The 13,707-nt window shown below is 34.1% G+C and overlaps 2 protein-coding genes across 2 annotated transcripts in view; one reads left to right on the top strand and one right to left on the bottom strand.

The window, feature by feature from the left end:
- The window catches only part of LOC109533440 (eukaryotic translation initiation factor 4B), a 9,103-nt gene extending 2,525 nt beyond the window's left edge, over positions 1–6,578 (bottom strand). Inside the window, exons 1-4 of the mRNA XM_048660940.1 lie at positions 6,488–6,578; positions 6,160–6,288; positions 1,806–1,981; positions 1,620–1,742 (exon numbers count right to left, since the gene is read on the bottom strand). Of these exons, the coding sequence (XP_048516897.1) occupies positions 1,620–1,742; positions 1,806–1,981; positions 6,160–6,288; positions 6,488–6,497 (438 nt within the window). The 5' untranslated portion in view covers positions 6,498–6,578. The remainder of the gene's footprint in view (positions 1–1,619; positions 1,743–1,805; positions 1,982–6,159; positions 6,289–6,487) is intronic.
- A 2,098-nt stretch (positions 6,579–8,676) lies between these two features.
- The window catches only part of LOC109532863 (importin subunit alpha-7), a gene marked incomplete in the record, with an annotated part of 6,633 nt that continues 1,602 nt past the window's right edge, over positions 8,677–13,707 (top strand). The window contains 10 exon segments of the mRNA XM_048660941.1: positions 8,677–8,848; positions 10,242–10,415; positions 10,487–10,708; positions 10,767–10,898; positions 10,954–11,048; positions 11,116–11,332; positions 11,434–11,685; positions 11,744–11,871; positions 11,933–12,108; positions 12,984–13,505. Of these exon segments, the coding sequence (XP_048516898.1) occupies positions 10,242–10,415; positions 10,487–10,708; positions 10,767–10,898; positions 10,954–11,048; positions 11,116–11,332; positions 11,434–11,685; positions 11,744–11,871; positions 11,933–12,108; positions 12,984–13,174 (1,587 nt within the window).

The raw sequence follows: 13,707 nt of genomic DNA, 5'->3' as shown, positions 1-13,707 counted from the left end.
ATATATTTTAATCTCGGCCACCTGATGTCACCACTTTCTTATAAGCGGCATTCTGTTTTTCTCATAAGGAATTAAGAAGCTCTTTCAAGTGAACACGAAGCTCTAATAAGCGACCGACGAATAAAACCGTTGTCGAAAATAGGCCATTTTTATTCGGGGAATTTCTTCAGATATTCGGTAATTATACATAGATGTTTTGGGAGTTTTAACGTTTTTAACGCGGACTTTTCATGTCGTGCAGTACTAGACAAAATTTTACCATTTAAACATGAAGAAATGCACCGGCGGCAAGCTCTCTAAAGAAATTTTGATTTGCTCAACAATGCCTGATGAAAAGGGGGATTTATTAGTCATACGAATATCAGCTCGCCATTGTGTTTTAAAAAATATTGCCATCCGGGATTTGCGAGCAATTTGGAAATCAAACAAGAAAGCGTGACTCAAGAAATGGAAAAAAGAATGGGAATGAACAGTGCTCTAATTTCTTGATAACGCAGGAAGCCATCTTCGTGAGCTAAAAGTGCAAGATGTGAAATTTATATTTTGCCCCCAAACACCACTTCTATATGTTATTTCTTAAACTTATTTTTGTTAGAGATCTTATTTCTAAAACATGTTGTAACAACAAATCTGTGTCTGAGCTGTCGAAGTCAATTAATGTATTAGAGGTTTTATATTCCCTAAAGACGGTATGGAATAAAGTAAATTCTGCAACAGTCAAGAATTGCTTTATAAAAGCTGGATTCAAAAAAACTGCAGGAAAAATTCCACTAGATTACAACTATTAGCTGGACTAATGAGTCATGCAAAAGCCTAAGATGCAAGTAATCCAGAAGTAGAAGGATTTAAAAACATGGACCAAATGGTGCAGACTGAAGAGGAAATATTTCATCCTGATACTACGGTCCTTCCCATGACTATTGATGACGAATCAAAAGAAACGTTGTCAATTGTACCAAATGCTTCACGATAAAATCGTATGATGAAGCCTTAATTAAATGCAATTTCCCTTTTGAAAACATTTTCAAACGATGATTTTATTGCGAAAATGTCATTCTTCATTATTTCATGAAAGTGCAGAAATTTTGTTTTTCTCGATAAAATACCAATTCACTTTTTACAAGTCGACAAGATGAGATTGAAATTATGTTGAGTTGCAAAAGAGAGGTTCAATTTGCTGAATGTAAACAATAAATAACTTTCTTCCGTTTTTTTTCGTTATTAATTTGAGCATTATTTTCTTGGTGGTAAACCTGCAGTCACATAAGAGATGGTATAGTGGTCGAAAATATGAGCGAAATGAACCGTTGTTTGCTCTCAGTATATTGCTATGGCATTTTCGGTACCCAAAAATAGCAAATAACACAGAAATAGAAAATTTCTGAATACATTGAATTTGCACAAAAACAATTTACAGAAACTGTTAACCGCCAATAAATCAAATCAAGACGTTTAATATAGCAACTAAAAAGGCGATTCGGACCGTGTTAACGCCTTCTGTGCGTTTTCTTGAAACTTGAAAGAAAATTTCCGTTCTGCTCGGCGAACAAGTAACATAAAAAATACAATTATTGCGTCATTGCCAAAAAGCTTGGGACAGATTATAATTTAGTACTTACCGTATCAGGTATCATCAGCGCGCCCATTAGACTTTCCCTATCTTCAAATTCAACGTAGCCAAAACCTCTCAGTTTGCCTCCTTCACCAGACCGGTCCTCTTTTGGAATTCGCATATTGGCGATCTACAACAATAATTAGATAAATATTACCTAATATTTATCGACCTTTTCTAGTCGCGTCTTTACCTTTAAATGCTTAAAAAATTCAGCTATCTCAAACTCTTCTACATCGTAAGGTAAATTTGTGAGATACGCCATATACGGCCCATCCATTGGAACTTTGCTAGTGATGTCATCAAAATCTCTTGACGCTTTTGGTGCGGTCGGTAGCACCACATTGATGATTTTTGAGTCCAAAGCGTCTTAAAAATAAAACCATCATAAAATACCAAAACGGGTAAAGTAATGTATTTATTTAGGACAATTTTATAATATCAGACGGCCGGAAGTGTTCACAATTTAGTAGAAAAGGCCCGCGACAGATTAGTCTGAATTGAGTTTTAACGAATAAATCGTCAACTCGCAGATTGAACTAAAATTGCTGGCTGCGAGAGTTTCCAACCCATCTAAATGCGACACCTATGCCATTGAAACATTGACAATCCCAGGCTTACGCATCCAGACTGGCATATTTCTGGTTCCCTCGCCTTGCGATTATGCAAGTCCCCGGCTAGAGGATAATTGCCTGTCTCAGACCTTCCCGTTGCGTAAGATGTAACAAGTACATTGTATGTGAGCCCCAGGTGCGAGATTGTCGCGGGCCCAAATTCCGCTAATGTGAACAACATCCAACCAAAATTCATCATATTGAGGCTATATTTTTAAGTACGAATCAATCTAATAACCAGAAATACAATTACGAATTACAACTTTACGTTCGTAAGCAAATAATGAATTTAGGTACTACATCAACGACAAAATGCGTCATTACTTCCTCACTAATTCATAATGGAGGAATAACAAGTGAGCTAGACAATGAAAATAATGCAGATCAGACGCTTTAAATAATAAATATTATAATTATACATGCATCTAAAATGTTATGGAATATGTTTCAAATGCCTAGAGAGAATATCAATATCTCTCACAATATTCACAATAATTTGTATCTTGCTTTTATGAATAAGAAATATAAAAATAACGGTGAACTAATATTAATTCTCCCACGCCACTAGCAAATCATTTAACTGCACTGCGCTGTACATAAATGTAGTATTTAAAAAAACCGTTCTTTAAAAATTCAAAAAAATATTAAAAAATTTAATGTTAAGTCCGACATCAGAGTGCCATGCTGAAACAACATAATCCAGTCAGATTAGACTTTAAAAGGCCTGTTTCGGGAACTAAATTGATGAAGGTAAAAATTATTCATGTGTTTCAGTCAAGTGTCAAAAACCAAGTCAAAAAATTTTAGCTGCAAATAATTAACCCTTTAGCTTTTAACATAAAAAATCCGAATTTTTATAAATACATTATTTTTACTTTACAGTAATCAACTTTTCTTTTATTGTACGATGTAGTATAACTCTTTACAAGTAAAATAGACCGTTGGAGAAGTCGCTCCGTCGTCTCAAAAAAACTTATTTAGAATCTGGCAAGAGCTTTTTTTACATAATAAATAGGAATGAACAAAAAGTTATGAATATTTTCTCATATTGCAGGTATTTCTAATACTTGAAAAAAACTATGTGTAAAAAATGGTTTTTGGCAGTTTTTTGATTATGCAAGCAATGTTCTACATGTTCTGACATTCTTACGAATAACTTCCAATAATTTTTCACCTTCATCCATTTAGTGCCTGAAAAAATTTAATCTGACTGGACTAACATTAGTTTTTGCCTGTCTTGACTTCAGACCAATACAACTTTTTGTAACTATCCAAAAAGAAAATCATAGTCCAAAAAAATTCAAATTGAAAAATAATGTTTCCAGCCAGCGAAATTTCGAAGACCTTTAAAGTTTGAATTTTGGCTGGTCTTTGTATTAACTTAATAAAAAAGTGAAGTCTACAGTTTGCCTAGAAGAAATGCACAAGATTCACGCGAATATGTATATTAAAGCAATGAAATCATATCCAGCATAAGTCAATGTCATTATTAATAAAAACAAACTGCAAAGGTAATTTTAGGGTGTCTGAAAACAAAACCTTCAGAGACAATAAAATTTGATACAGTTCTGTACAATTTATTGGGAAAAACTAATCTAATCGACTTGTTCAGAAACACTCACCACATAGAAATCATAGATCATAGAAATATAACGGGTTTTTGCCAAGATAATCGATATACAAAGTATATGAATTATTTGACTAATTTTATGCAAAAGTCACTTGATGTGAATTCCCAACGGTTCATAAGTGCTCAGTTGGATACAGCACGTTTTTCAATTATCAAAACAATGTTTTTGACTTTCTAAAAATGCTTGAAGATTCTATGTGTTTAAAACAAATTCCTTTTACCTTGCTGCATTTTCGAACATCAATAAAGTTTTCCAATGGTGTATTTATAAAAACTTTTTTACTTTTTAAATTTCCTTTCCTACTAAATTGTAATTTATTTGCCCTGATGCATTTCTGAACATAAAAAAAATAGATGTGGATATTTGTTTTTTGCACATTAGAAGATTTTCTTCTTTTTAAATAAACAGTAATTTTTAAACCCTTATGCATTTTCTGCTGTAGTCAAATCATTAAAAGAAAATTATTTACAATGAGTATGAGATACGAATGAGAAAAGTGTACAACTTTGTACACTTTTCTACCTCACCCCTGAGCATCTGTTCGTACGAACAAACATGTGAAAAAGAAATGGGAACATATGAAAATTCTAAGTGGTAGATCATAACAGCTGCTCTTTTAAACAGCTGAGTGTGGTTGTTGGGATGATGGTGAAAAGCGACATTTTAATAATTGCGTATAATCTACATGTATACAGTGTGTCCAGTATAAAATGATGTACATCGGGATATTGGAAACCGTTAAAGATACAGAGTGGACCAAATGGGGAAAAAGTTGCGCAATCAAGTGCTTATAAATAATATGTCATCAACTTCTTTGAGCTCGGAATAGCAACGGATATACAGGGAAGAAAAGAAAAAAGTGCGCCCTGAAAATTTCGTTATTGTATCTTGTATAATAAACACGATATAAAGGATTTTATAAAACGCACTTTTTTCGTTTTTTCCCTGTGTATCCGTTGCTATTCCGAGTTCAAATAAGTTGATGACAGATCATTTATAGGCACTTGATTGCGCAACTTTTTCCCCATTTGGTCCACCCTGTAACTCACGGTTTCCACTATCCCCATGTCCATCATTTTATACTAGACACACTGTATATATACAGCATGTTAAACACGTATAAAAAAGACTATCATTCAAACAGTGATTTTTCTTCAGGAAAACTTTTACAAAATACACGAATAATGTTACAATTTGAAGCTTTATTTCCCAATAAAAGATCTATTGTTATTTGAAACGGAGCCTTAAACAAACTGAAAAGATCACACGCAAAATATAACCCATGGAAAATATGAAAACAGTTACCAGCTGCCTTTTCCACCACCTGAATATGGTTGTTGGCATGATAAAGATGGTCAGAAACATGCTAATTGCAATGCATTTCATTCACTACTTTACACATTTGTTAAGTTGAATCATTTTAACAGTGTAGGGCGAAACGTGGATAACTTATGAAAGGACATTCATTAAATTGTATGCGTTTTTCTAAGCTCGATAAATATGATTTGATGAATAGACGTAAAATTTAAAGTTTCTAATGATCAATAAGCAAGAGTGTTCTAAAGATGGAACTGTGGAACAAAGGTGAAATGTTAACGGCTGCCCTTTTGACCACGAATGTGGACGATGGCAAGATTAGATTGATAATGCTTGATCATTTAAACAGTGCAGTTTATCGATTAGTTTCTCACAAAACAAAGCAAACACGAAACGTAACTAAGTGCTCGAATTGTCGTTTAGACAAATGAAATTGATAAATGTTCAAAATTGAAAACTGGACGCACAATTGAAAGTTTATATTAACAAATAAGTAGAAGCTTGTTTGACATTTTAAACTGTTGGTACATTTAACTAGATTAAAAAGGTTGAGTAATGTCATTTGCATGTTAGTGTATTAATGAACCTGAGTTAATCTTTTCCATTAAAGTCAAGAAGTTTATAGTAAATGATTGGATTTGATTGGTCGTTAAGAAATCATTACGTTCCTGATTGATAAGTCTTGTGCATGCTTGCAATTCATCATGGAATAGACCGGCAAATATCAGCCATTGAAAGCGCATATCGTAGAATGAATTGCATAAAAATGGTTGATAAAAACGAAAATTCACGGTATTGCCCTGTTTTTTTAGGCGTCCGATTTTATGGCATCAAAACGAGACATAAAATTATTGGTGAACAAACCGTAAATCCTATCTAAATGACAAAATAGTAAATTTAGATAGCGATTTAGTAATATCGCAATTGTATTTTTAATCGAATTTTAATTTCAAACAATGGACACTCCAGCATAAAAAAATCTTACCATATTCCTCAACTTCATCGGCCCAATTTGTAGATTTTCTAATAGGTTGGCTGGGGACACTTCCAGGAGTCTCTTGCAGAAACTGGTTCAGTGCAAAAGTCTTCCCTTTCGTCTTTTTTCCTTTTTTTCCTGGAAATTACAGGAAAATATTGGTTAATTTTAGAACACGAGGAAAGCATGTTCAAACCCTGGTAGTATAGGTTAAATGTGCACATACGAAATCAAATCCTAGCAAACAAACAAAAGAGCGGTTAATGTTAATGTTTTTACGTGTTAAAACAACATTAAATCTGATATCATATCGGAAATTATAAAGATTCCTACTAACCTGAAGCCATATTCACAGAAAAGCAACTGACATAGAACAAAACTTATGGCAACTGATCAAATTTTGACTTCCGAAGAATCCGAGGTCGAAATCGTCAATCGTCGTCAACCAAGCGTCGTTTCTTCCGGTAGTGCAGCCAACCTAATTCAAGGCGCCTAATTCAAAACAGTTTACGAATTTCTAGTCTCACAGTTCAGAGCACTACTACTGGTCTTCATTTATGGTTCAGAGGTGTTCTGTGCTAGTCACATGTTCTAAACTACTAAAAAATGCTTCTCTTAATTATGCGAAATTAATTCAAACGTATGCTCATTTCATTTCTATATTGGTTAAGTTGAGGTAGAAAAGCTCCACACTGCAGTGCGAAACTTTCCTGTAAAAATGTCTCTTTTATCATGATACAATGAATACACTGTGCTCTATTATGTTGTATGTAAGACAAAGAGGCAATCACTATTTCCGTCTTTCTGTAAGCCCTGTTTGTTTGTATATATTATAGGTAGTTTTTCTTTTATCTGTCTCGCTTCTTATGCTTTTGATTACTTCTGAAGATTTAAAAATTAGTTTTTCTTTTTTTGCATTTTTAAATCGATAAGGAAATTTTAGGTTTCCTAGTTTTGAGCACGTACTATTAGGTCATACGCAAGCGCGGTACTAAGAATTCGAGGTTCGCACAGGACAAATTACGAGTTGGAACTTTTCTTTTTTCATTACACAAATTATAATTAAATAAGAATATATGTATATACAATATTAACAATTAAAATAAAACACTGCAATGCAATATTCACTTTGCTAAGCATTTATTTAGAATAGAATAACAAACAGCAGTAAAGAACGTGACTTTAATTAACAATATATGTATATGTAATTGATACGTAAGATTAACAGTAAAAGTAATAATAAAAATAATATCTTTACGTATAAAATGTTTCTGTACGAAAATAACGGGTGCTAAAATTGTTCACCAATGGTTATTAACACGACTTTATATACAGGGTGTCCCGTAAGCTCATGATCAAAAGGGTACTGCGATATTCTTCGGACCAAAAGAAGACGATCTGACCTAACTTTTATTAACAAAAAATGTCTGGCTCCTCTGCTATTGATGGTCAAAGTTCTTCAAAAAATGTATCTTTTTTTAAATATCGGGAGAATGGTACGATGCATTTTAGTGAAACTGGCTGTGAGTTTGTTCTTATGTAAGTCTCATATTTTGATAAAACAATCGAGTTCAGCCGTTTTGGACAAGTGCTGAATTCTTGAGTATCGTGGTACAAAAACTACCAGAACTTTTTAGTTGGAGGAGGAAATCAACTCATTTTTTTTAGGTTGATGCACTAATCATTTGTTCACAATTTTGTCCTCTCTGTAAAATCTTGTAGGATTCAGTTTTTGCGTAAAAAAAAATTGTCTGTTTTCTAGTTACTTGCTAGACAATTTCTTATTCCATAACTTCCATAACTATCCATAACACTTTCTTATGCATTCTTTTTGAACCTTAAGGTAATTTGGAGAAAAGAAAAAAAAGTTTATTTGCAGCTATATTTTAATTTGCGTTGCGTATGAAAGTTCCGGAAAAATCACCAAAATTGCTAGAGGATGACTATATGGTTGGCGATAATGCGGGATGATGTCAGCACTTGGGCACAGTTGGTTGGTTCGTTATCGAAAGGAGTGGCGGGCATTATTTATTGATCCTTATAAGCGCCAAAGGATGGATGAAAAACGGGGATAAACCGGGAGAAAAAACGGGACTGACTCTGTCCTGACTCAATCTGTGCAGGCTTTTTGATACCAACAAAATGGGGGTTCTCAGTAATATGGGGTTCCTATGCCCGATACGCGCGTTTCCGCTGTGAGCGCAATATTACTTCAAAAGGCTAATTTGGTCTATCTTAGGTTAGTACTCGATAGTACTGATCGAAACAACACAAACACAACACCATTAGCAGAAATAGCAGAAAGATTCATCTTATTTTAACAAAAATAAAAGTGTTTTAATAAGTAGTAACGTTATAATCCACTGTATTGAAATGAGAAATGGCAAACATGTGACGTCACATCTTCCGCTCGCGTCTCTCCCCGCTCGGGATTACCAGGCAACCTGTGTACTTTAAGAACCTTGGAACAAACCTATTTAATATTTTTATATAATTGGCTGTGCTGTTTTTTGATAATGTCAATTTTGACATCTTGTCACTAATCACAAAAGTCAATTTATTAAAAATATATTCATTATTCTCCTTGCTGAACTATTGAGGAACAACCTATTCTCAAAGTTCTTTATGAAAGTAATGGACTTCTAAGAGTTCAATCGCTACTATACAACGTACAACCTCGCACTTTATAACCTTTAAAGTAAGTGTTCTATTATATTAATCTTTTCCGTAAAACTGCCCGTAAGTGTAGTGCATGTCAGTTATGTACTAATACGAAATTTCTTTCATACATATTATCGGTGCATGTCATCATCTACCAAGTTCTAACTTGCAGATAAAGTATAAAATCTGCATATTTGTATACAACATATGCCAGCTACATGTACCTACTATATAATATATTTTTGTCCCGACCATACTCCAATTGTGCATATACTAGTCACTTTTCAGTGTATTATCTAAATATAGACTTGTTGCTATTACTTATAGAACTCTATTATTCCGCATAATAGACTGCTATTAATATAAACATTTAAAGATTTACTGTCTCTTAGAAGGTATATAAACTTGCCCTATATGTTCTGGACGGTTGTAATCTGGTTGAATGTCTGATACTGAAAAACCTATGAAACTACACTTTCTTAAAGTATTTCAAGTTTAGATTGGAAGTCCCATAATTCAAGGAGAAAGCCATGTGGTGATACAATGGACTTGAGCCATGTGGTGATAAAGTATGTTTATCTTTTTGGTCATTTTTTAGATTTTCAGATCCTTGCGTTTGATGTTAACAATATAAACCTTATATAGATAATCTCTTTACTAAACACTTTTTTATTAGTGTTTTTTTGAAAATCTCTGAACACTTATTGATATTAGTAGTTTTTCCATTCGAAAATAAACCAAGTATCTTAATTTACGCTGCAAAAACCTCTCACTCAATCAATATTTTATAACATTTTGCAACAGGTTGTTGTTCATCTCTAAAATAAAACAGTTTTCTTGGGAAAATGTGATTTTGGACTTTCGCTCATTGAGGTATTCAATTTTTCCATCAGAAAATAGGATACTACTTTACTATACTGGTAGTATTTTTACTTATTTGTAAGACTATTTGTAAGACTCTAAAATCTAAAACTAAGTTGCGTTTTATGAAAAAATCAGCGATTTGTCTATTTTTTCTGAGTTTTTGTATTGATGTACGAAACCCACTGACGGAATACTTTGAGCTGCAAAACATGCTCAACTGCTGGCAGTAATTAAATCACACTTTTTACTGAATGTCACGACCCTGTATTTTATTATCAAGGCATTTTCCGAATATAACTTATAAAGCAAACTCATACCTATTATTTCAATTGGTCGCATAAGTCGAAACTGGATCACATTGTACATTGGATTATAAACATGTAGATGACATTGTTTTGTGGGAATAATAAAAACTGGTTTTAATTAGGTGGATAAAAGGTGCAATTGATAAACGGCTTACATACGAACGAAATTCTGCGTAGATTCAGAAAACGTTTATATTTGTTCTCGAAGTCACTAGGTTTTTGCAATACAACGATAAGTTAACATGTAATTATTACTTTTAGATGTCAGGCAACCATAAGCACCGTTACAAGAACAGTGCGCTCGACAGTGTCGAGTTGAGGCGGCGAAGAGAGGAAGAAGGAATCCAACTCAGAAAACAGAAACGAGATCAACAATTGAGCAAACGGCGTAATGTAAATGTTAACCAAGTGTTACCTGATGACGATCCTCTACAAGTAATACTTTATTTACTTTTTTAATCCGACGATACCAATGAGACTAGTTTTAATCCTATTGCGGTTTTTAGTTTGAAAGTGCCATGTCGTCCACGCCACCGGTTATTGGCATTTCTCAAGAAATGATCCAAGACGTATGTAGCGCTGATCGCCTACGTCAATTAGCTGCAACTCAGAAATTCAGGAAATTGCTCAGTCTTGAGCCCAATCCGCCGATTGATGAAGTGGTCGCCACAGGGATTGTGCCCAGATTTGTTGAATTGCTGAAAGATTCTTCCAATTGTACTCTACAGGTGAGGGAATTTGCCAAACGATTTAAATTTTATAAGATTGAAAGTTGTTTGATTTTAGTTTGAAGCAGCATGGACTCTTACAAACATTGCATCAGGAACCTCACAGCAAACACGTGTGGTTATTGATGCCGGAGCTGTTCCCATATTCATTGCTCTTCTCGAAAGCAACTATCAAGACGTAAAAGTAAAAGTATTTTATAGTGAAGCTCTCTACAACATCATCTAACCATTTTCATATTTTCCAGGAACAAGCCGTATGGGCCCTTGGCAATATAGCGGGAGATTCCCCAGAATGCAGGGATAATGTCTTAGATGCACACATTTTACCTCCTTTATTGCAGTGAGTTTATTTTCAAACTTCTTTGCCTACCAGAAAACTCGTGTGTGACCCACCCATGTTGCTTCAGGTTGCTGACAACAGCCAATAAATTGAGTATGATCCGAAATGCTGTATGGGCCTTATCAAACCTGTGTAGGGGAAAAAATCCTCCAGTCGATTTTTCAAAAATTAGCCCATGCCTTCCAATTTTGTCTCGGCTTTTATTTCACACAGATGCGGACGTGCTTGCCGATTCGTGCTGGGCTTTGAGCTACCTATCTGATGGTCCAAATGAAAAAATTCAGGTAAGTGATATTTAACTTGGTCAAATTGAGTATCGATTTTATTTATCTAAGCGTCGTTATACAATTGACAAAAATCGACATCTAATGGATGCATTTTGCAGTCTGTAATAGACGCCGGAGTGTGTAGAAGACTTGTGGAACACTTAATGGCACCGCAACCAAATGTAGTATCCGCCGCACTTAGAGCGGTTGGAAATATTGTTACGGGTGATGATGTGCAAACGCAGATTGTGCTTAATTGTCAAGCACTGCCTTGTTTGTTACATTTGCTTTCATCTTCGAAGGAAAGTGTGAGAAAGGAAGCTTGTTGGACAATCAGCAATATTACGGCAGGAAATCGGTCTCAAATACAGGTAGAATTGTTTTCAATCAGTGTCTGAGCTAATCTAATATTAGTTTGATTTCTTTCAGGCTGTTATAGACGCGAACATCTTTCCAGTGTTAATAGATGTGCTATGTAAAGGAGACTTTAAAACGAGGAAAGAAGCTGCTTGGGCTATAACCAATGCGACTAGCGGTGGCACACCAGAGCAAATCAGGTATGATGTGTGTTCAAAAGTGTTCATTTTGTGTGCTGATAATGTTCGAAATGTCTTGCAGGTATTTAGTTAGTCAGGGATGTATCGGGCCACTTTGTGACCTCTTAACTGTGATGGATACTAAACTGATCCAAGTAGCACTAAACGGATTAGAGAATATACTTAGACTGGGCAAACAAGATGCTAAAGCACACTCTGGTGTCAATCCATATGCCGTTCTGATTGAAGAATGCTATGGTACGTATTGTCACAACTTTTTCCGGAACCTGTCGGCGAATTTTTGATCACATTGTCAGAAAAATTAAGAAAGCTTATGGGCATTTACCATTAATTTTCTGGAAATCGTTGTAAAAACTCATCTCGGGAGTCCGATTAATGGATTTATAAGTATGTCTTGTTATTGTCGAAAATAGCTATAATCTGTCCGACGCTTTTTGGCAGTAACGCAATAATTGTCGGTTTTTTATGTTACCTACTTGTCCACCGAGCGAGGCGGAAATTTAGTAAGAAAATAAGGAAAATATTAAAATTATTGATTTCATTTCTTGGCGAGTGTCAGCACTTTCTGTGAATTATTCCAAGTTTTCATTGAGGATTGGAATTTCATCACCTTCAGTCAAAATATAATTTGGCTACAGGTTTACCACCACGAAATTAACACAGTTTAACGCTCACAGTTAAAACGACAAGCGAAAAAGTCCACAACAGGCAAATTAATAACGAAACTAAAATAAGTGATTTATTTTCGCAATTAATTGTTTTCTTCCGCAAATTTAGTCTCGCTTTTGCAACTATAGAGAAAAATAAAATTTCTCCACCAACATCAAGCAATACTGATGACAAATGTTTAATTTGTCGACAATAAAAAATAATGAAATATTTGAAACTTCTTTAAAACTGTGTTCTGACAATAATATCTACTTCAACAAAAAATAATTTTCAAATCACCGGGAACAAACAATTCACTGCCAAAAACTTTGGGACAGGCTTTATGTATAAAGACTTAAGTATAGAATAAAGTATAAGTACTTATCACAAATCGATTTAGGATATTGCATTTTAAATTTTTGTAAATGTAATCGGTATTATTAAAACTTGTCTATATTTTCTAGGATTGGATAAAATAGAATTTCTACAATCACATGAACACATTGAGATTTATCAAAAGGCATTTGATATAATTGAGCTGTTTTTTGGTGCGGAAGAAGAAGATTCCCGTGTTGCACCGTCCATAGATGCAAACCAAGGCCAGTACCAGTTCAGTGCTGACCAATCAGTACCAATGGGCGGATTTGACTTTTAAAAATTTGCAATTTTAATAGAGATTATCAATTTGCAACCAGTTGAACCAATAACTGCGTTGCTCTCCTGTATCATTACTTGTCCCTACTTTCTTTATTATGCGGTTCTAAATCAGTGTTAGAATCGAACTGTCTCAAACCACGTGATGAATCATTAAGTTCATATGAAAATACTTCAAAGTAGTATTGTATAGCATTTCTAGCAAAAGTTAATTGCGTCCACCATTTCACCATTAATAACCAATCAAATAAATGGGTAAAAATTGCATGTAAAATATGATTGTGTTTCGTAATTGCTTGTAACGAATTAATGTAAATAGGTTACAGTTTTTAAAGTATTGGTAACATTAAACAATGCTACTCGTTACTGGTTTCCTCACTTTCCTTAAGTATATTGCGAAATCTCAGTCGGCTAGTTTATAATATGCGGATAATAATGGTAATAACTAGAGGGCGGAAAATATGCAAAGTGCATATCTATGCATTTTTTGCATATTTTATCCAATTTCATGAAAAATTGCATATATCTAAAAAA

The sequence above is a fragment of the Dendroctonus ponderosae genome, unplaced genomic scaffold (genome assembly GCF_020466585.1).
Source record: "Dendroctonus ponderosae isolate FM_Combo_2020 unplaced genomic scaffold, Dpon_F_20191213v2 Dpon_F_20191213_1, whole genome shotgun sequence".
Lineage (NCBI taxonomy): Eukaryota > Metazoa > Arthropoda > Insecta > Coleoptera > Curculionidae > Dendroctonus > Dendroctonus ponderosae.
This window is presented reverse-complemented; position numbering and strand designations above follow the sequence as displayed.